This window comes from Microcebus murinus, chromosome 6, assembly GCF_040939455.1.
Source record: "Microcebus murinus isolate Inina chromosome 6, M.murinus_Inina_mat1.0, whole genome shotgun sequence".
NCBI classification, from domain to species: domain Eukaryota; kingdom Metazoa; phylum Chordata; class Mammalia; order Primates; family Cheirogaleidae; genus Microcebus; species Microcebus murinus.
This window is the reverse complement of record NC_134109.1, coordinates 3,789,326-3,810,176: the sequence shown is the minus strand read 5'-3', so window position 1 is coordinate 3,810,176 and position 20,851 is coordinate 3,789,326. Positions and strand designations below refer to the sequence as shown.

Here is a 20,851-nt window from a genome sequence, read left to right as displayed (position 1 = left end):
TAGCTTAATTTATTTAACCATGTCCCATTCTTGAATGTTTGGATTTTTTTCTATTTTTCCTGCTATTAATAAAACATGGGTAAGCAGGAATTTATAATGTCCTTTCCCAAAAGAAATGAAAGCCCTGCTTGGTTCTGCAGATCAGGTTTCCCAGTTAAGTGCATTCATAGTTCTTTTTCTCTGCCACTTATTACGACTATTGGAATTAATTATCTGTGCAATTATTTCTCTCTCCAGCCAGACTTGTGAGTTTCATAGGGGCAGAATATTGTCTATTTTAGTCATGGCTATAGAAGTAGTGCCAGGCACACAGTGGGCCTGCAAGATTTGTTGCATCAGTGGAGAATAATTCAGTGTTAACCATATTAGTTTATTATAAAATATTACTCGGATGTGCTAATTACCATAATCAGATCACTACACATTATGTGTATTGAAACATCACCATGTAATATGTACAATTATTGTTTGTCATTTAAAGAATAAAATCACTTTGCTGCAACCTACTCTGAAAGCTCTTAAAGAGCCTATTTACGTGGCAGAGTTTATTGATGTTTTCTTTACTGGATGAAGAAACCCCCTACCCAAGATTCGAGTACTGCAAATGGCAGGACTTAGCAGTGGGAAAGCTTGCCACCTCCCAACACACAGGCCCTCCTGCTCTCACTATGTCACTGTGCGGTTAACTTCCAGTATTTTGTCATTTTAATTTCTTGTTTCAGGGACAGAGTTTCTGTCACTAAGTCTGGAGTGCGGTGGTTTGGTCATAGCTCACCGTGACCTTGAACTTCTGGCCTCAAGTGGTCCTCCCGCTTCAGCCTCCCGAAGCTTCCATTTTTAAAGCCAAAGAACCTGGGTCCCATGGAGGGAAAGTGATTTGTCTGAGGTTGTCATTACAGAAGGTTCCTATAATGCAGCCTCCTCCTGTTTTCCCTCAGCCATTTGACTCTCACCGAGGACCCCTGTTCCTATATACACGGTCCTTGTATCCGGATGGATTGTACTAACAGAGGGACTGTTGTGTCTTTAGAGTGGAAAGGGTTAAAGAACAGATACCCTTTGAACTGAGGTTTGTATACAAGCTGCAAGGAATCACTAGGATTGGCAGACTCTTAAATCCTTCTTCTGACCACCACCTTCCTCCCCTGCCCATAACCCCATAGCAGGAGGTGGGCTTGAAACTTGTCATTTCAAAAGAGCCTCTTGGCCAGGCACAGTGGCTCATGCCTGTAATCCTAGCTCTCTGGGAGGCTGAAGTGGGTGGATTGCTCAAGGTCAGGAGTTCGAAACCAAACTGAGCAAGAGCAAGACCCCATCTCTACTATAAATAGAAAGAAGTTAATTGGCCAACATATATATATATGAGCCTCTTTAGTCACTGAAAGGAAATATTTTTTTTGCATGATTGGGATTTGTAAATTCAAATACCTCATTTTATGTAGTAGTGACATAAAAAACACATTCCTTGTTTCTGAGATTTTGATATTTTCATCATCCTTTTTTTACCAAACCTTTAAAATTTTGTGCTTGTAGAAATGATTTTCATCATATTAAAATGAGGGAAAGTTGTCAAACCCATGCCATTTAGTCATTAATATTATGCTCTGATTCACTGGTTCTCAAAATTGGCCCATGACGATCACATGGGAACATTACAGAAACAAATCACAGCAGATCTACAGTGTGTTCAGTTATTTCCTTGAGCTCAGTGTGTTCATTTTGTGAACATTCACCAAGCTGTGCCCTTACGTGTGCTTTTCTCTATGGATAGCATTTTTTTAATTTAAAAAAAAAAATTTTTTTTTTGTTTTTTGTTTTGTTTTGTTTTGTTTTTTGAGACAGAGTCTCACTTTGTTGCCCAGGCTACAGTGAGTGCCGTGGCGTCAGCCTAGCTCACAGCAACCTCAAACTCCTGGGCTCAAGCCATCCTTCTGCCTCAGCCTCCCGAGTAGCTGGGACTACAGGCATGCGCCACCATACCCAGCTAATTTTTTCTATATATATTAGTTGACCAATTAATTTCTTTCTATTTATAGTAGAGACGGGGTCTCGCTCTTGCTCAGATTGGTTTTGAACTCCTGACCTCAAATGATCCGGTCGATAGCATTTTTTAGAACACTGTACTGTGGATAAAGTGTAGCTGTACATTCGTGCACATATATACATACATAAACATACACTTGGACGACTGAGCTCTAGCAATTGACCCAGATGGGGAGGGCCCAATGCAATTCAAAAAATCAAGCCGAAAATACTTCCCCTAGGAGATACACCAGCTCTCAAGAAACAGAGTCTGAACAAACCCAAAACACTAAAATGACAGAAGAAGAATTCCAAAATTGGATTGTAAGAAAGCTCAATGAAATGCAAGAAAAATATATAACCAACACAAAGAAACTACAAAGAAGATACAAGAATTGGAACAAAGATTCACTAAGGAGATCAAGATCTTGAAGAAGAATCAATCAGACATCCTCGAAATGAAGAATTTATCCAGGGAAATTCAAAACACAGTGGAAAGCCTCAAAAATAGGGTGGACCAAACAGAAGAAAGAATCTCAGAGGTTGAAGACAACTCATTCAAATCAAATAAGTTAATCACAGAGTTAGAGCAGAAAAATAAGAGACATGAGCAAAGCTTACAAGAATTTTGGGATTATACGAAGAAAAATAACCTGTGGGTCCACTGGATTCCGGAGAAGGAGGAAGAAAAATCCCAAGGGGTTGGATAAGCTTTTTGAATAAATAATTGAGGAAAACCTCCCAGGTCTAACCAGTAACCTAGAATTAGAAATACAAGAGGCCAAAAGGATTCCTGGGAGATACAATGCAAACAGGAAAACACCACACCATGTAGTCATCAGACTGACTAAAATATCAACAAAAGGGCCCCTCCTACAAGCTGTAAGGCGAAAGAAGCAAGTTACATACAAAGGAAAACCGATCCGAATAATGCCAGATTTCTCAACTGAAACAATACAAGCAAGGAGAGAATGGGGACCCATTCTCACTCTTTTGAAACAAAATAACGCCCAGCCTAGAATCTTGTACCCTGCAAAACTAAGCTTTATATATGAAGGAGAAATTAAGACATTCTCAGATAAGCAAAGTCTCAGAGAATTCACCAAGACAAGACCAGCCCTACAAGAAGTACTCAAAACAGTGTTACGCATGGACACCATAATAAAAACTCACAAATATAAAAACAACCAAAACCCAAAGATTAAAGGCCAGGTATTACAGTGGCTCAAGAGAGAAATCAAAGCAACAATATCCAACCCAACAGAATGAACAGTAATCTACCTCACCTATCAATTCTCTCAATAAATGTGAATGGCTTAAACTCTCCACTCAAGAGGCATAGGCTGGCTGAATGGATAAGAAAATACAGGCCAAGTATATGCTGTCTTCAGGAAACAGATCTAACCTGCAAGGATGCATATAGACTAAAAGTAAAAGGTTGGAGATCAGTATTCCAAGCAAGTGGAAGCCAAAAGAAGGCTGGTGTGGCAGTTCTAATTTCAGATGATTTAGTTTTTAAACCAACAAAAGTAGTGAAAGACAAAGATGGTCATTCTATAATGGTGAAGGGCACACTTCAACAAGAAGAGATAACAATTTTAAATACATATGCACCCAACTTAGGTGGACCCAGATTCATAAACCAAACCTTACTGGATCTAAGCAAATTGATTAATAGCAACTCCATAATCACCGGAGATTTCAACACCCCACTGCCGGCACAAGACAGATCCTCCAAACAGAAAATTAATAAAGAAATAATGGACTTAAAACTCTAGAACAATTGGGTCTGACTGACATTTACAGGACATTCTTCCCAAAATCCACTGAATATACGTTCTTCTCATCAGCTCATGGACATTCTCTAAGATTGACCATATCCTAGGACACAAAGTAAGCCTCAAGAAATTTTAAAAAATAGAAATCATACCATGTATCTTCTAAGATCACAGTGGAATAAAAGTAGAAATCAACCGTAACAGAAACTCACATTTCTACACAAAAACGTGGAAATTAAACAACCTCCTACTAAACGATTACTTCATAAATGAAGCAGTCAAGATGGAAATGAAAAAATTCTATGAACAAAATGACAATGGAGAGACAAGTTATCAAGTCCTCTGGGACACAGCTAAAGCAGTTCTGAGAGGAAAGTTTATTTCCATAAATGCCTATAACCAAAAGTCAAAAATCACAAATGGACAATATAATGAAACAACTCAAAGAGCTGAAAAAAAGAACAGACTAACCCCAAACCCAGCAGAAGTGAAATCAACAAGATCAAATCAGAACTAAACGAAATTGAAAACAGGGAAGCTATTCAGGAGATTAATAAAACAAAAAGTTGGTTCTTTGAAAAAATAAACAAAATTGACACACCATTGGCTAGGCTAACGAAAAGCAGAAAAGAAAAATCTCTAATAAGCTCCATCAGGAACAAAAAAGGAGATATCACAACTGATCCCAAGAAGATACAAGATACAATTTATGAATACTACAAAAATCTTTATGCACACAACTGGAAAATGTGGAGGAAATGGACAAATTTCTAGAAACACACAGCCTCCCTAGGCTCAACCAGGAAGAAATAGATTTCCTGAACAGACCAATCTCAAGAGCTGAAATAGAAACAGCAATTAAAAATCTCCCAAAAATGGCCGGGCGTGGTGGCTCACGCCTGTAATCCTAGCACTTTGGGAGGCCGAGGCGGGCGGATTGCTCAAGGTCAGGAGTTCGAAACCAGCCTGAGCGAGACCCCGTCTCTACCAAAAATAGAAATAAATTAATTGACCAACTAAAAATATATATACAAAAAATTAGCCGGGCATGGTGGCGCATGCCTGTAGTCCCAGCTACTCGGGAGGCTGAGGCAGTAGGATCGCTGAGCCCCAGAGATTGAGGTTGCTGTGAGCCAGGCTGACGCCACGGCACTCACTCTAGCCTGGGCAACAAAGTGAGACTCTGTCTCAAAAAAAAAAATCTCCCAAAAAAGTAAAGTCCCGGTCCAGATGGTTTCACACCCGAATTTTACCACACTTACAAAGAACTAGTGCCTATCTTGCAGAAATTATTCCACAACATTGAGAAGAATGGAAACCTCCCCAACACCTTTTATGAAGTCAATATTACTCTGATAACAAAACCAGGAAAGGATGCAACAAAAAAAACTACAGAGCAATATCCCTAATGAATATAGATGCAAAAATTTTCAACAAAATCCTAGCTAACCGAATCCAGACGCTTATTAAAAAAATAATCCATCACGACCAAGTGGGCTTCATCCCAGGGATGCAGGGATGGTTCAACATACGTAAATCTATAAATGCAGTTCACCACATAAACAGAAGCAAAAACAAAGACCACATGATTCTTTCAATAGATGCAGAAAAAGCTTTTGACAAAATTCAACACCCTTTCATGATACGAATACTTAATAAAATAGGCATAGAAGGGAAATACCTAAAAATGATACAAGCCATATACGACAGACCCATAGCCAACATCATACTGAATGGGGAAAAATTGAAAGCATTCCTACTTAGAACTGGAACCAGACAAGGCTGCCCACTATCTCCACTTCTATTCAACATAGTTCTAGAAGTCCTGGCTACAGCAATCACATAGGAAAGTGGAATTAAAGGTATCCACATAGGGGCAGAAGAGATCAAAGTTTGACTGTTTGCTGATGATATATTTAGAAAACCCCAAAGATTCAAGCAAGAAACTCCTGGAACTGATAAATGAATTTAGTAAAGTCTCAGGATACAAAATCAATACACAGAAATCAGAGGCATTCATATACGCCAACAACAATGAAATTGAGAACCAAATCAAAGACTCAATTCCTTTCACAATAGCAACAAAGAAATTAAAGTACCTAGGAATATACTTAACCAAGGAGGTAAAAGACCTCTACAGGGAGAACTATGAAACACTGAGGAAGGAAATAGCAGAGGATGTAAACAGATGGAAATCCATACCATGCTCATGGATCGGCAGACTCAACATCATTAAAATGTCTATACTACCCAAACTGATCTACAGATTCAATGCAGTACCTATTAAAATCCCATCAGCATCCTTCACAGATACAGAAAAAATAATTTTATGCTTCGTATGGAACCAAAGAAGACCCCGAATATCAAGAGCAATTCTAGGCAACAAAAACAAAATGGGAGGCATTAATATGCCAGATATCAAAGCTGTAGTAATTAAATCAATCTGGTATTGGCACAAAAATAGGAATATTGACCAGTGGAACAGATCTGAGAATCCTGATATAAAACCATCCTCCTATAGCCATCTAATCTTTGACAAAGCAGACAAAAACATACGCTGGGGAAAAGAATCCCTTTTCAATAAATGGTGCTGGGAAAACTGGATAGCCACCTGTAGAAGGCTAAAGCAGGACCCACACCTCTCACAAAAATCAACTCACACTGGATAACAGACTTAAACCTAAGGTATGAAACTATTAGAATTCTAGAGGAAAAAGTTGGAAACACTCTCCTAGACATCGGCCTAGGCAAAGAATTTATGAAGAAGTCCCCAAAGGCAATCACAGCAGCAACAAAAATAAATAAATGGGACATGTTCAAACTAAAAAGCTTCTGCACAGCCAAAGAAATAGTCATGAAAGTAAACAGACAACCGACAGAATGGGAGAAAATTTTTGCATGCTACGCATCTAATAAGGGGCTGATAACTAGAATATACTTAGAACTCACGAAAATCAGCAAGAAAAAAATCAAATAACCCTATTAAAAAGTGGGCAAAGAACTTGAACGGAAATTTTTAGAAGACAGAAGAATGGCCAACAAACATGAAAAAACATCTCAACATCTCTAATCATCAGGGAAATATACATCAAAACCACAATGAGATATCACTTAACTCCAGTGAGAATGGCCTTTATTAAAAAGTCCCCAAACAATAAATGCTGGCGTGGATGCAGAGAGAGAGGAACTGTGGAAACAGCCCAAGTGCCCATCAATCCAAGAGTAGATTAATAAAATGTGGTATATGTATACCATGGAGTACTATTCAGCTCTAAGAAACAACAGTGAAATAGCACATCTTATATTTTCCTGGATAGAGCTGGAACCCATTCTACTAAGTATTGTATCCCAAGAATGGAAGAACAAGCACCACATGTACTCACCAGCAAACTGGTATTAACTGAGCAGCACCTAAGTGGACACATAGGAACTACAGTAATAGAGTATTGGGCAGGGGGGAGGGGGAGGGGGCGGGTGTATACATACATAATGAGTGAGATGTGCACCATCTGGGGGATGGTCACGCTGGAAACTCAGACTTGTCGGGGGAGGGAGGAAAGGGCATTTTTTTTTGAAACCTTAAAATTTGTGCCCCCAGAATATGCCGAAATAAAACAAATTTTCATTTTAAAAAGTAAAAAAAAAAAAAAAACATACACGTGTATGCACACATATATATACAGAGTGGGGCGGGGGGCAGAGCCAGTAATTTCAAGAAGTTTTTCAGATGATTCTCTTCCATCAGAACTAGGAACCTGCGGAATTGGAGATTGGCTTCAATGGAGGTAAAGAACCCGGTGCAACTTCTCTTGCTGAGCCTGTTCTTTGGTTATGAATGTTTATGAAGGAATGAATTTTAATAATTCTTTACATTTATATATTTTGACTCCCCTACTACTTTGTGAGGGATTAGAACAAGATGTCTTCTTGTTTTATTAAGGAAGTGGGTTCCGCCAGCAAGTTCTTAATACAGACCAAGGACTTTGACTCTTTCTCCTCTGGTCTGCCAAGGGATGATGGGTGAACAAACATCGTCAGTTTTTAAAATTTTTTCCTCTCTTTTAATGTTGGGGATTGTTAGCTTTAATCAAGGGAGATGCAGACCCTGTTTTGAACCTGGTTCCTTCCGTCAGCTCACACTGTACAAAGCTGAAAATACACGGGAGCAGCGAGGTCATTTTCAGCGCACAGTTGCTTGCTTAGGGGAAGTCAGGGAAAGCTGAGTAGATACTGAACAGACCTTGTATTTGCTTTGGGCATTTTACAGTAGAAAGGTGGCTACTGTTTTGATTAGTAACAACTAAGTGTCATGCTAGTGATTATCAGTTTTAAAGATGTAGGAGACGCCAGGCGTGGTGGCTCATGCCTATAATCCTAGCACTCTGAGAGGCCGAGGCAGGCAGATCGTTTGAGCTCAGGAGTTTGAGACCAGCCTTAGCAAGAATGAGACCCCGTCTTCTAATAAAAATAGAAAGAAATTGATTGCCCAACTAAAAATATATTTAAAAAAATTAGCCGGGCATGGTGATGCATGCCTGTAGTCCCAGCTACTCGGGAGGCTGAGGCAGGAGGATCACTTGAGTCCAGAAGTTTGAGGTTGCTGCGAGCTAGGCTAATGCCATAGCACTCTAGCCCGGGCAACAGAGTGAGACTGTGTCTCAAAAAAAAAAAAAGAAAAGAAAAGATGTAGGAGATTCTCCACATGACTTTCTGGGTGGATGCACAAAGGTGTGAACACTGAGGTGAGGACAGAGGAATGTTGTCCTCTTTTCACTGGAAACTTTTTTTAATGCAGCCTACAAAGAAGTTAAACATTTAAAAACGTAAAGAATTGCTCAAAATGTTAGGCCTGCAAGAGACTTTTAGGTCATAGTAACCAATCCACTTCTATGTTACAGTAGACAAGGAAACAGAGGCACAGAGGGAGGGTGGAAATCAGCAGTTGACACTGGGTGGAGGGAGTGTGTGGAAGGTCAGTGTGGGTAGAAATGGATGCCTGAGGTTGAACCGAAGTGTGTGGCTAGAGAGGGCTTCATATTTCTTGTTTCCACCAGGTCACGTTGTCTTTGAGAAGTGGGATTTTGTAGTATTTACTGGGGATGTGTTTTGCGGGGAGGGGAGGGCTTATCCTATAAAGTGGGATGTTTATAAAACTACAGTAAGAAATAGCATCTTCATAAAGAAAGTGCATTTTTATTACTGGCTCGGAAGGACTGGCTGATATTATACTCTGGCAAAGTCGCTGTGGCTTATGTTTCCATTTATGTATGCATGTCTGTCTGTAGAGACAGGGTCTCGCTGCGTGCCCAACTTGGTGTTAAACTCGTGGCCACAAGCGATCCTCCCAGAGTGCTGGGATTCCAGGCGTGAGCCACGGTGCCCCACGGTGCCGCCCGTGTTGTCTCTTGTGCCCTCTTTCGCCCTAGAGATACTCAAAGGGAACCTCAGGTGTTGGCTGTAGTAATGCTTGTGCCCACCAGGTGGCATGATTGCTTTACTTACATTATGTAAGCTCATTTTGATTCTCAGCAAGTTACAGTGGTAACTAACTCTTTTCTTATTTTAATAATACAAGGAGATACCATGATATTTATCATATTCTTAAAGAAAATGTGGGCACATTCACTGTGAATGAAGAGAGAGACACTGGCATCGTGTTTCCTCTGCGGTAGCTAATACTACTGCAGATGTTGTGATGGGAAATTTTTTGCTGCGCTGTGTGAGGGCTGTGAGCTTTGTCCTCAGCCCACCTTGTGGTGTCAGCCTGTCGCTCGCTAGCAGATGCGAGATCACAAGGTGTTCTGCATCTCTGCAGTGCTGGGGGAGGGGAGGGGGTCAAGGTTACTGTGGTCATTTTCATCTGCATTCTTCCTCCTTTTGCAGTTGAGTTTGAGACTCTTGCTGAGGGTACTAAGGGCATTTAGTTTATTGGGTTAAGATGTTAATGTAGAAACAAATGGAGCTGAGCACTAGGCATCCGTGTGTTTCTCACCCTCGGTCTCAGTCATTTCGTCCACCACAGTTCTGTTGTCTAAACTGCATTCAAGCCAGGTGTGGTACGTTGACCAGTTCCCTGCACCAGAGCGGGTGTTCTTATCCGAAGAGCCCATCTCCCTCAGCCCCTCTCCTCGAGCCGGGATTGTGCATAGAGCTGTAAGGCCGTGGATTCTGGGGCCAGCTCTGTGTGTGCAGTTCCCGTGTCCGACATTTTCCAGCTGTGTGACCTTAGCCACATCACTGAACTTCTCTGAGCCTCAGCGTCTTCGTCTGTGAGTGGGAGCGATGATGTGACTATCAGGGAAGAATACGAACATAATCCTCGTGCAGAGCTTAGAGCAATGGCTGGTGCGTAGTCAGTTCCGAAATGTTAGCTGTTCTTACTTAATCAGTACAGCTGTTCCGTCTTTAGAAAGCTTTTCTCGATTCACCGGCGTCCCCGTGACCGCTGTCTGCCCATCGCTTTGTGTTCTCCTGCTGTCCTGCGTCTGCCATTATTCCACACGCTTGTGTTCTCTTCCCTGCGTTTTGTCTCAAGCTACAGCAGGAAATCAGGTCATTTTTCCTTTTTTACATTTTGACCTGCTATTTGATACAATGCTCTGTACATATTAAGTGTAGTTCAGTGTATGTTTGACTTGGCTTTAGGAGTTTTATAACTTTTCTGGGTGAATTAGGGTCTCACACTCTGCCTTTGCGATGTTACCACGAAAGCCCTAACTCATCTGTGCTTTCCCCGATGGTGAGCTCTTGTCCCTTCAAAAGAGCTGATGGCTTGCACAGTCTGTGTGCTTTAGAGTGAGAGGGATGCTACCTTAGTCCATCACAATTTAAGAGTAAATAATTCTTCTTGGCTATTTCAGTATTTTTAAGTTTTTAAAAATATTACATTATGCAATCATGGATTTTTTTTCCCCCTGAGACAAGGTCTTGTTCTGTCTCCTGGGCTTGAGTGCAGTGGCATCATTATAGCTCAACACAACCTCAAACTCCTGGGCTCAAGCATCTTCCGGCCTCAGTCTCCTGAGTAGCTGGGACTACAGGTACAGCCACATCTGGCTAATTTTTCCTTTTTTGTAGAGATAGGGTCTTGCTCTTGCTGCTGCTTTTGAACTCAGGGCCTCAAGCAATCTTCCCCAGGCCTCCCAAAGCGGTAGGATTACAGGCTCCCAGCCTGGGGTTGTTTTCAAAGCAGAGTACAGTTAACCCAATGACTGATGGTTCCACTTCTGACCAACAGATTGGAACGTCAGTGGAACTGGGCAGGGCAGGCCTACTTCTGACACCCCATCACTCCCTGGTCCTGTCTCTGGTGTGCCGGCGAAGGCTGGGGGTTGCAAGCGGCCAGGCCCGTGGGAGTGTCCTGGCGTTTTCTTAAGCACCAAGGAGTTTGCTCATCATCCTGAGCACGGCTCACTCAGGGAGTCCACACACAGTGGCTCCTTGTGTCCAGACTGGGATTAACTGTAGTTAACCTTTACCCTTTTAGGGGCAGAATCAGGACTGTTGCTGCCAGAGACAGAAAGTACTGGACAAGTCTCCAAGGATCCCCGCTTTGTTTAAGGGCACCTTGTCTCAAGAAGCTTGTGTTTCACTTGTTCTTCCTCCCGGGCCACCTTTTGTCCGTTCGCCTGAAGCATCCGGTTGTTGTTGGTTTTTATGAAGATAGCTGGGAACAGATTTGTTTTCTTAGGTTGAAAGCTTATTTTTGCTCCACCTAAGGAAACCACATGGGAGGTTCTGGAAAGTGTACTTTCCGCTTTTATCACTGTCTCCCAGCAGCAACTGGTGTCCTCTGGGAAGGAGCAGGGTGGCTGCTGGGGAGGGTCAGCGTTGTGGATTCTCACTGCCACGGTAGCGTCCTGTCCCTCCGATCGCCACAGAAACGAGCTGAGGAGAGCGGGGCGACGAGGTCTGCAAAGCACTGGCTGTGTCCCGAGGGAGGAGTGGGCAGGACGCCTGCCGGGCCGAGTCCCGCCAGGTGGGGGATAACCTGACTGTCCTGGTGAGAGCTAAGCGGGTCCTGGGAAGGCCGAGGAAGTGGCTGAAGATGACACAGTCACCGAAGGTGGTGCTCAGCGCGTGCCGTGCGCTGCCGCGTGCACTCGGCTTATTAAGAGACAGTCAGCGTTTGACCTGGGTCTTCCCTGCGCCGCACCGAGCCTTTGTTGCCTTTGACCTCGCTGGACAGGAACCCTGCAGTGTTGACGTTGCACATGTCACACCAGCATTCATTCAGCAGATGTTTTTCTGATGTTTGATGGACACTGGGAATGGTAAAAAGAATGAAAACTTTGTACATTTGCTAGTGGGTATCAGGGGGTACATTTTTTTTCATAGGTTACAAGGCTCTGAGTACATTAACTTACGTCTTCACAACCTTCAGGTCACCTGGCAGGCATGCCAAGTGACCGCGCTTATGTAGTTACGAGAGAGTTCTTTCTTCCTTTACTTTAGATCTGCGTCCTCAGGGTGGTCTCTGAGAAAATCTAAACGTCGTGTGACTGTAAAGATCACCTTGGTGTAAGAATACTGTGTTGTTTACAGCGTGGCGAGTGTTATATCCAACCTCAGCTGCCGCAGCTGGAGTCCACTGTGTCAGTTTGTCCTACTGTTCCTGCCATCAGCTAATTCTTAGGTTGAGAACAAAAGAACTGATGACAGTGGTGTCACGCCCAAAGAATGCTTGTGTTTCCCTTGTAATGTGTAGCTGCATCTGGTTGCAGACCAGGGACAGGGTCGATGGGCCCTGTCACTGATGCAGCAGGATGGTCTCTTGAGCAGGGCATCTACCCGAGAAGCCCGGCCAAGACGTGGCCCTGGGCTGCCACGTCAGGGCTTCCTGGTTCCTGCTCAGCCCGAGCACTTGTTTGCTTAAAGACCGTGTGACTGGGCCAGGCGCGGTGGCTCACGCCTGTAACCCAGATCGCTCGAGGTCAGGAGTTCAAAACCAGCCTGAGCAAGAGCGAGACCCCGTCTCTACTATAAATAGAAAGAAATTGGCTGGACAACTAAAAATGTATAGAAAAAATTAGCCGGGTATGGTGGCGCATGCCTATAGTCCCAGCTACTTGGGAGGCTGAGGCAGGAGGATCGCTGGAGCCCAGGAGTTTGAGGTTGCTGTGAGCTAGGCTGACGCCACGGCACTCACTCTAGCCTGGGCAACAAAGTGAGACTCTGTCTCAAAAAAAAAAAAAAGACCGTGTGACTGACCGGTGAGCGTGTAGACATTCCTGCTCAGCTAAGTCGAGTTGCAGTGTGATCGCAGAGTTGAGATTCCACGGCAGAGGTTCGAGGTTCATTTATTGGTCATTCACCACATATTTATTAAAGAACCTCAAAAGCCATTATTAGGCCGAATAAACCTTCTCCAGAATTGATCCTGAATTTCCTAAGGTCTGTTTTCAGATCTCTGTGCTGCCTTCGGCATCTAGGTCTCCAGTGTGAACCTCTCACGTCACCCTGTCTCTCCACACGGTTCTGGCCAGGTGTGCAGGGCCACCTTTCCTTGCAGCCCCACCGTATATTAGCACTTTTTTAGAACTTTAGAGCACTTTTCTCTTATTTGGCCTCATCTACCCTATTGTGAAGAAAAAAGCAAGGGACACACTTTGGAGTAATTCTCTCCTGTACTTTTAAAGTCACCTGTTCTAGCTTTTATGACAAACTACAGTCATTTAGTTGGGTATCACTCACTTTCAGGTGAATTTGAATTTTACTGTATTCTAAGTGTAGTAACCAGTAGTTTGTCAGTATTTTAAATATTGAAATAAATGGAAATTAGTGTTAGCATTAACACTAATATTTATAAAAGTTAGCCTTATTATTAAAATCATTATTAAGTTGCAGTAAGGTAGTTGCTGTTAGAATTAGGTTGACTTTTTCACTTATTAATATCTTTTCACGAAAGATAGAATAAGTATCTAGTAAATAGAATACTTATTTACTAATAGTATAGAATACATGCCTATAACAGAGTGTTTGAATTCTTTTTTTTTTTTTTTTTTTTTTTTGAGACAGAGTCTCGCTTCGTTGCCCAGGCTAGAGTGAGTGCTGTGGCGTCAGACTAGAGTGAGTGCTGTGGCGTCAGCCTAGCTCACAGCAACCTCAAACTCCTCGGCTCAAGAGATCCTCCTGCCCCAGCCTCCCAAGTAGCTGGGACTACAGGCATGTGCCACCATGCTCGGTTAATTTTTTCTGTATTATTTTTAGTTGTCCAGCTAATTTCTTTGTAGTTTGCTTAGTAGAGACAGGGTCTCACTCTTGCTCAGGCTGGTCTCGAACTCCTGAGCTCAAATGATCCACTCGCTTCGGTCTCCCAGAGTGCTAGGATTATAGGCGTGACCCACCATGCCCGGCCAGTAACTATTTTTTAAAGTAACACTTGTTGTAGAAAATTTGAGTAAAATTAAGTTTAAAAAAAAAACAACCCATAATCTTATCACAGGAGATATCTGCTGTTACTATTTGAGTATATATTCAGCATTTCTCTGTGAAATCCATGATGGGACTATATTATATGATTCTATTTTGTTACTTTGTGTCTATTGTTAGTCTTGTGCGTGGCAGGCCTATGAGATACTTGTATATCAGTTCTAGCAGACATTCTAGCAGAGGAGACTATGCTCTGCCCTGCAGTTTGTTTACTGGCCTCTCATCTTGTTTTGCAGTGGATGAATACATTGCCATTGCCAAAGAGAAGCATGGGTACAACATGGAACAGGTAATGACAGGTGTTTATCTTTTGCTGTTAAAAATCGGTCTTAATAGCCAAGTCATTAAATGTTTTTCTTCTCTGTATCTGAGTAGCAATGTTTCCTCATTAGCAACCTTTTGGTGGTTATGCAGACTTTGGTCCTGTCTGAGTATTAGAGGACCCTGTGATCAAAAGGCATCTATGCATTTCTGCAGGTCTACAGCCTTTAGGACAGTGGTTACTTGCTGGTCACTAAGGGCTGGATACTTGAGCATGATGCTTTCTCATTTGAATATATGATTTGCTTGTCACATTTTTCTGGTTGTATGATGTTTTCTGACTCCTGTTGTCATACTGAAACTTAAAATGTTGTAATATTCTTTGTTTGGAATCACTTTCAGGTTGTAAACATTTGACTCAGGTGTTTTTTTGTTGTTTTTTTTTGAGACAGAGTCTTGTTCTGTTGCCCAGGCTAGAGTGCAGCGGCACAGTCATTATTATAGCTCACTGCAACCTGAAACTCCTGGGCTCAAGTGATCCTCTCACCTCAGCCTCCTGAGTAGCTGGGACTGCAGATGTGTGCCACCATAGTTGGCTAATTTTTTTATTTTTATTTTTTGTAGAGGTGAGGTCTTGGGTCTGGCTGTGTTGCCCAGGCTGGTCTTGAACTCCTCAAGTGATCATAGGCACCATGTCCAGTCTAAGGTTTTTTAAAAAATATTTTTGTGACCATATTGAACAGAAATCCACAAGGTTTATTTCTCTCAAAAGTATGTTGATGTATTTTTTCAGCCTTGTTTCTAATGACCTGTTTTAAGCACATTAAGTTGGATTAATGCTTAACATGGCATTGATCTAGATCTTACGGCCTGTAAGGCATAAATATTTCTCATTTATCCTAATGATTGACAGTACCAAGAGTTTAGATTATATAACATTTTACATTTCAGGCTTGGTCTTACATTTAATTACTCTAGCCTGGTCATTGAAGGTACTTTTAGAAAAGCCAGTTAGTTACACTAAGATAGTTCTAAAATCTTTTAAAACAAGAAACATATGCTTCTGTTTTTCCAAACTCTACTCAAAAACTTCACAGAGTTGCTCAGAAAATCATTAATTTAAAAAAAAATAAATTTCTTATTTGTGATTATAACTTGCGAGTAAAGTTGAAATTGCCTTGAATGTATACTGTCTGATTTTTTAATTCTATTTAGAAAGTATAAATATTATTGAGTGATTGCTAAATATACCAATATGAATTCATAAGGTTCCTAGTCTTTGATCATTTCTACTTTAGAAATGATCATTAACACAATCATTTTCACTTTACAATTGCAGTACAGAAAATTCTTTCAGGAAAGTATTGTTATATTATCGCTTTTGTTTCTAATTTGTTCCTTACCTATTTTTTCTCAGCTGGAAAAAAAGGTTAGAAGTTTATTAAATAAAAGAATAACAAAACAATGGAGTACTTTTCTAAATTACTTTCTGTTTTTATAGAAAGAGGCATTAAAATGTGGCACTTGAAGAGCACAGATTCTAGATCCATGCTGCTTCTAGCAAGTTACATTATTTCTCAGGGCCTCCGTACTTTAGTTTAAGAAATGGGAATAATGGAATTTATCTCACAGGACTTGAGATAAATGAGGTAGTATACAAAGTACATGTGGCAAGGAGAATTCAGGGAGATGGCAGAGTATGCAGCACCAAGAGACTGTGTCCCCACCTAGACACAAATTGCACTGGCAGAATCTGTCTGGGGTGATTATTTTGGAACTCTGGAATCCGTTGAAAGCCTGTAACTTTGCTCATTTTCGGATCATAGCAAGCTTGCAGCTCTCCATCTCCCAACCCCCACCCTGTGGCAAGCAGCTGTAAATGTGCTCCTGGAGCGGCTTGCACACACTTTATAGAGTGTGGGTGAGCAAAAAGCCCCTTGTTCTCCAAATATGGGATCTGCGCTGTGGTTACTGATTGCTACTTCTGATGACAAAGGTGCAGACAAGGAAATCAGCAGCCATCATTGTTGCACCTCCCCATGTAGTTGTCAGTTCCTCTCCCTCTGGCTGAAGTGACTTCCCCTGCTTCCTCCCTTGCCGTCGTTTTCTCCTTTTTTTCCGTTTGGGAGCCAGACATAAAGATGAGGACATTCAAAAGTAAATGCATATAAGGGGGAAATTATTAATAGAAAGTTGCCAGGCACACTGAAGGAAAGGCATAGGCTCATAAAAGACCTTAAGTTTACACTTTTGGCTGATCCTTGGCTTACAGACAGCCTACGACAATTTAAAATAATCATCATCATAATAAATGGCAAACCCTGGGGAAGGGCAAGAGTCTGAAGACCAGATTTACTACATTATTAGATTCAAATGTGTAGTTTTCAATGAAAAAAATCACAAAGCATAGAAATAAGTGGTAAATTATTGCCTATTTAAAGGGAAAAAATTAACAGAAACTGTCCCTGAAAAAACCTGGTGGCAGATCTACTAGGCAAAGACTTTAAAGCCATTATCTTAAAGATGCTTAAAGAATTAAAGGAAGATGTGGAAAAAGTCAAGAAAATAAGGTGTGAACAAAATGGCAATATCAATAAGGAGATGTAAAACCTAAAAAGAAACCAAAAAGAAATTCTGGAGCTAAAAGAAAGAATACCTGAGGCCGGGCGTGGTGGCTCACGCCTGTAATCCTAGCACTTTGGGAGGCTGAGGTGGGTGGATTGCTCAAGGTCAGGAGTTCGAAACCAGCCTGAGCGAGACCCTGTCTCTACCAAAAATAGAAATAAATTAATTGGCCAACTAAAAATATATATACAAAAAATTAGCGGGGCATGGTGGCGCATGCCTGTAGTCCCAGCTACTTGGGAGGCTGAGGCAGTAGGATCGCTGAGCCCTGGAGTTTGAGGTTACTGTGAGCCAGGCTGACGCCACGGCACTCACTCTAGCCTGGGCAACAAAGTGAGACTCTGTCTCAAAAAAAAAAAAAAAGAAAAGAAAAGAAAGAATACCTGGAATGAAAAATTCGCTACAGGGATTCAAAGGCAGATTTGAACAGTCACAAGAAGAAATGAGAAGAATGTGAAGATAGGACACTAGAAATTATTTGAGACTCAGGAATAGAAGGAAAAAAGATTGAAGTAGAGTGAACAACACCTGAGGTACCTGTGGGGCACAGTCAAGTGGACCATCATATGTACTATGTGATCTTCAGAAGAGGAAGAGGAGGAGATGGGCAGAGAGATTATTTGAAGCAATCGTGGCCCAAAACCCCCCAAATTTGATGAAAGACATGAATATAAACATTCCAGGAAAGTAAACAAACTCTAAAGAAGATGAACTCAAGAAAGTCCATGTTGTAATCAAACTGTCAAAAGTGAAAATAAAGAAAATCTTAGAGGCAGTAAGAGAGAAGTGACTTACTACATACAGGGATTCCTGAAAAAGATACTGGACAAATTTCTCTTCAGAAACTTTGGAGACCAGAAGGCAATGGACTGATATATTCAAGGTGCTAAGAGAAGAAAACTGCCAACCAAGAATCCTGTATCTGACAAAACTACCCTTTAAAAATAAGGGGGAGAAGGGCTGGGCGCGGTGACTCATGCCTGTAATCCTAGCACTCTGGGAGGCCGAGGCGGGAGGATTGCTTGAGCTCAGGAGTTCGAAACCAGCCTGAGTGAGACCCCGTCTCTACTAAAATATAGAAAGAAATTAACTGACCAACTAAAAAATATATACACAAAACATTTAGCTGGGCGTGGTGATGCATGCCTGTAGTCCCAGCTACTCAGGAGGCGGAGGCAGTAAGATAGCTTGAGCCCTAGGAGATTGAGGTTGCTGTGAGCTAGGCTGATGCCACGGCACTCACTCTAGCCTGGGCAACAAAGTGAGACTCTGTCTCAAAAAAATCAAAAATAAGGGGGAGAAATTAAGACATTCCCAGATAAACAAAAGCTGTGGGAGTTCATTACAACTAAACTTGCCCTGCAGGAAATACTTAAAGGAGTCCTACAGGATTAAATGAAGGGACACTAGACAATAATAAAGACTTCAGTAAATTGCCACTTAGTGTTACATAAGGTAGTTTTTAATTTGTCTGAATATAAAGTAGTACATACTCTTCTTTTGCCAATCTCACTTTCATGTTAGTGTTTCATTCAGATTTTTGTTTGAATAAAATTTCACTGATATCATTTTTTCTAGGCCCTTGGGATGCTCTTTTGGCATAAGCATAATATTGAAAAATCATTGGCTGATTTGCCCAACTTTACCCCCTTCCCAGATGAGTGGACTGTGGAGGATAAAGTATTGTTTGAACAAGCCTTTAGTTTTCATGGGAAAACTTTTCATAGAATCCAACAGATGGTAAGTAGATGAGACCATTGATTCACACCCCCCTCCAACCCCAGCTCTCTCTTTTGCAGCATACTTGGGAGACAGGGAGCTCATCCTCAAGCACAGATATTCCCACTTTTAATCAAGCTCCCTGTAGACAGTGCAGCTTACTCCTCGTTGCTCTCTGGGTGGGAGTCTTAGATTCCAGGACTGATGCACACCCTGGCCTGTCAGCTCCCCACCCACCACCCCAGTCCTCCTTGTTGGGACTCCCAAAAGATTAGACCAATGGAAAGGATGTTTGATAGGTGCTTGAGATGGAGCTTCATGGGGCTCTGTCTGCCTGGGAAAAGTTTGCTTAACCATTGCATTCCAGCAAGCTCTTAGGTAGACTGCTGCTTAAAAGCTTACTTCACATTAAGTATTAAAATTAATTTTTATATATATATATATATATAAAGGTGGTATTAATAACACTGAGTATGTGAAAATTCTGATTTATCTTGAACTGATTTACTATCTTTTTGGCTAATGTCACAGTGAAACTTCAGTAATTTGAAAAAGTATATTGATAAGAACTCTTATCAATTTTTTTCTTATCTGAAAATAAGGACTATGACTTAGGACATTTCTAAGTATGTGAGAGTGATCCTTATTAAATGCATCTAAACAAATTTAATTTTTAAAGATTAGTTTTAACTCTAAATGAACTCATTTTTTATATTTAGCTTCCTGATAAATCTATAGCAAGTCTAGTGAAATTTTACTACTCTTGGAAGAAGACAAGGACTAAAACTAGTGTGATGGATCGCCATGCTCGGAAACAAAAACGTGAGCGAGAGGAGAGGTGAGCACGGGCCTGGGGGTGTCATCTAACCACTTAGGGGAGTTTCTGAGATCTCTGGGTGCATGAAGGAAAAATAGATCCTTCCTGGTGGAATCGTGTTCATGAGGTATTTTAGAATGTGAGTGTTAACATTATTCAGGTACTTTTTTCTCATCACTCTTTTCCTGCCATCAGTGAAATTCCATTTTGAATGAGTGAACTTTCACACATATTTTTTTTCCTACCCCTTTAGGGTGGCTCTTTTTAATAAAAGGAAATCTTTTCTTTTGTAGTTTCAAATTTAATGTGATATAATACATACAGATTCATTTTACGTTTTAAAATGTTTGCTACCTAAAAACAAAAAAAGATAATACAGTTTAGATTTCCTTCTTCTTCTTCTTTCTTTTTTTTGAGACAGGGTCTTGCTCTGTCACCCAGGCTAGAGTGCAGTGACATTATCATAGCTCGCTGCTGCACCATCAAACTCCTGAACTTAAGCAATCCTTCCACTTCAGCTTCCTGAGTAGCTAGAACTATGGTCATACACCACCACACCTGTCTAATTTTTCTATTATTTGTAGAGTCAGAGTCTCACTCTTTTTCAGACTGGTCTCGAGCTCCTGGCTTCAAGCCATCCTCCCACCTTGGCCTCCAAAAGTGCTAGTATTACAGGTGTGTGCCCTGGCCTCTCCTCTTCCCTTTTTTGTGTGTATGCGCGTAAGAGAGAAAAAAACATTTTATAGCTTACTAGTAAGGATGTTAAGTTTAAAGATAGCTTAGTAAGCAGGACACTTCGTAGCCATCACTTCTTATACATAGCACAGAGAAGTGGAAGTGGTCATGGACACACTCAGAGGTGAGTTCTAGTCTCTGCTCTGAAGATTTGACTCACATACTCAAAGGCTAGTAAGTTCAACATACCTCTTCCCCAAGCCTGTATTTTCTTCAACTCTAAAATGATGATGCTTGAAGTCCAGAGGGCAGTATACAAACATAATGGTTTTTGTGTTAGGATAGTAGGAATATTAGGTGGCTTTTAAAAATTATGTTTTCTACATATTCTATAATATGTTATTTTTATCCAATAATAATACAATGTAAAATGAAGGAGGATGAACTATATAGTCCCCAAGGCCCCTTCTCAGTATAGAATTTTATGATTTCAAATCCAGGAGTAACACGTGAGAACACATTG

General features: G+C 41.3%; 1 protein-coding gene across 2 annotated transcripts in view; it reads left to right on the top strand.

Moving 5' to 3' along the window:
• The window catches only part of RCOR1 (REST corepressor 1), a 129,496-nt gene that overhangs the window by 89,252 nt on the left and 19,393 nt on the right, over nucleotides 1–20,851 (top strand). For both annotated transcript variants that reach the window (XM_012746388.3, XM_012746387.3), the window contains exons 4-6: nucleotides 14,468–14,520; nucleotides 18,696–18,857; nucleotides 19,556–19,674. In XM_012746388.3, coding sequence (XP_012601842.1) covers nucleotides 14,468–14,520; nucleotides 18,696–18,857; nucleotides 19,556–19,674 — 334 coding nt within the window. The remainder of the gene's footprint in view (nucleotides 1–14,467; nucleotides 14,521–18,695; nucleotides 18,858–19,555; nucleotides 19,675–20,851) is intronic.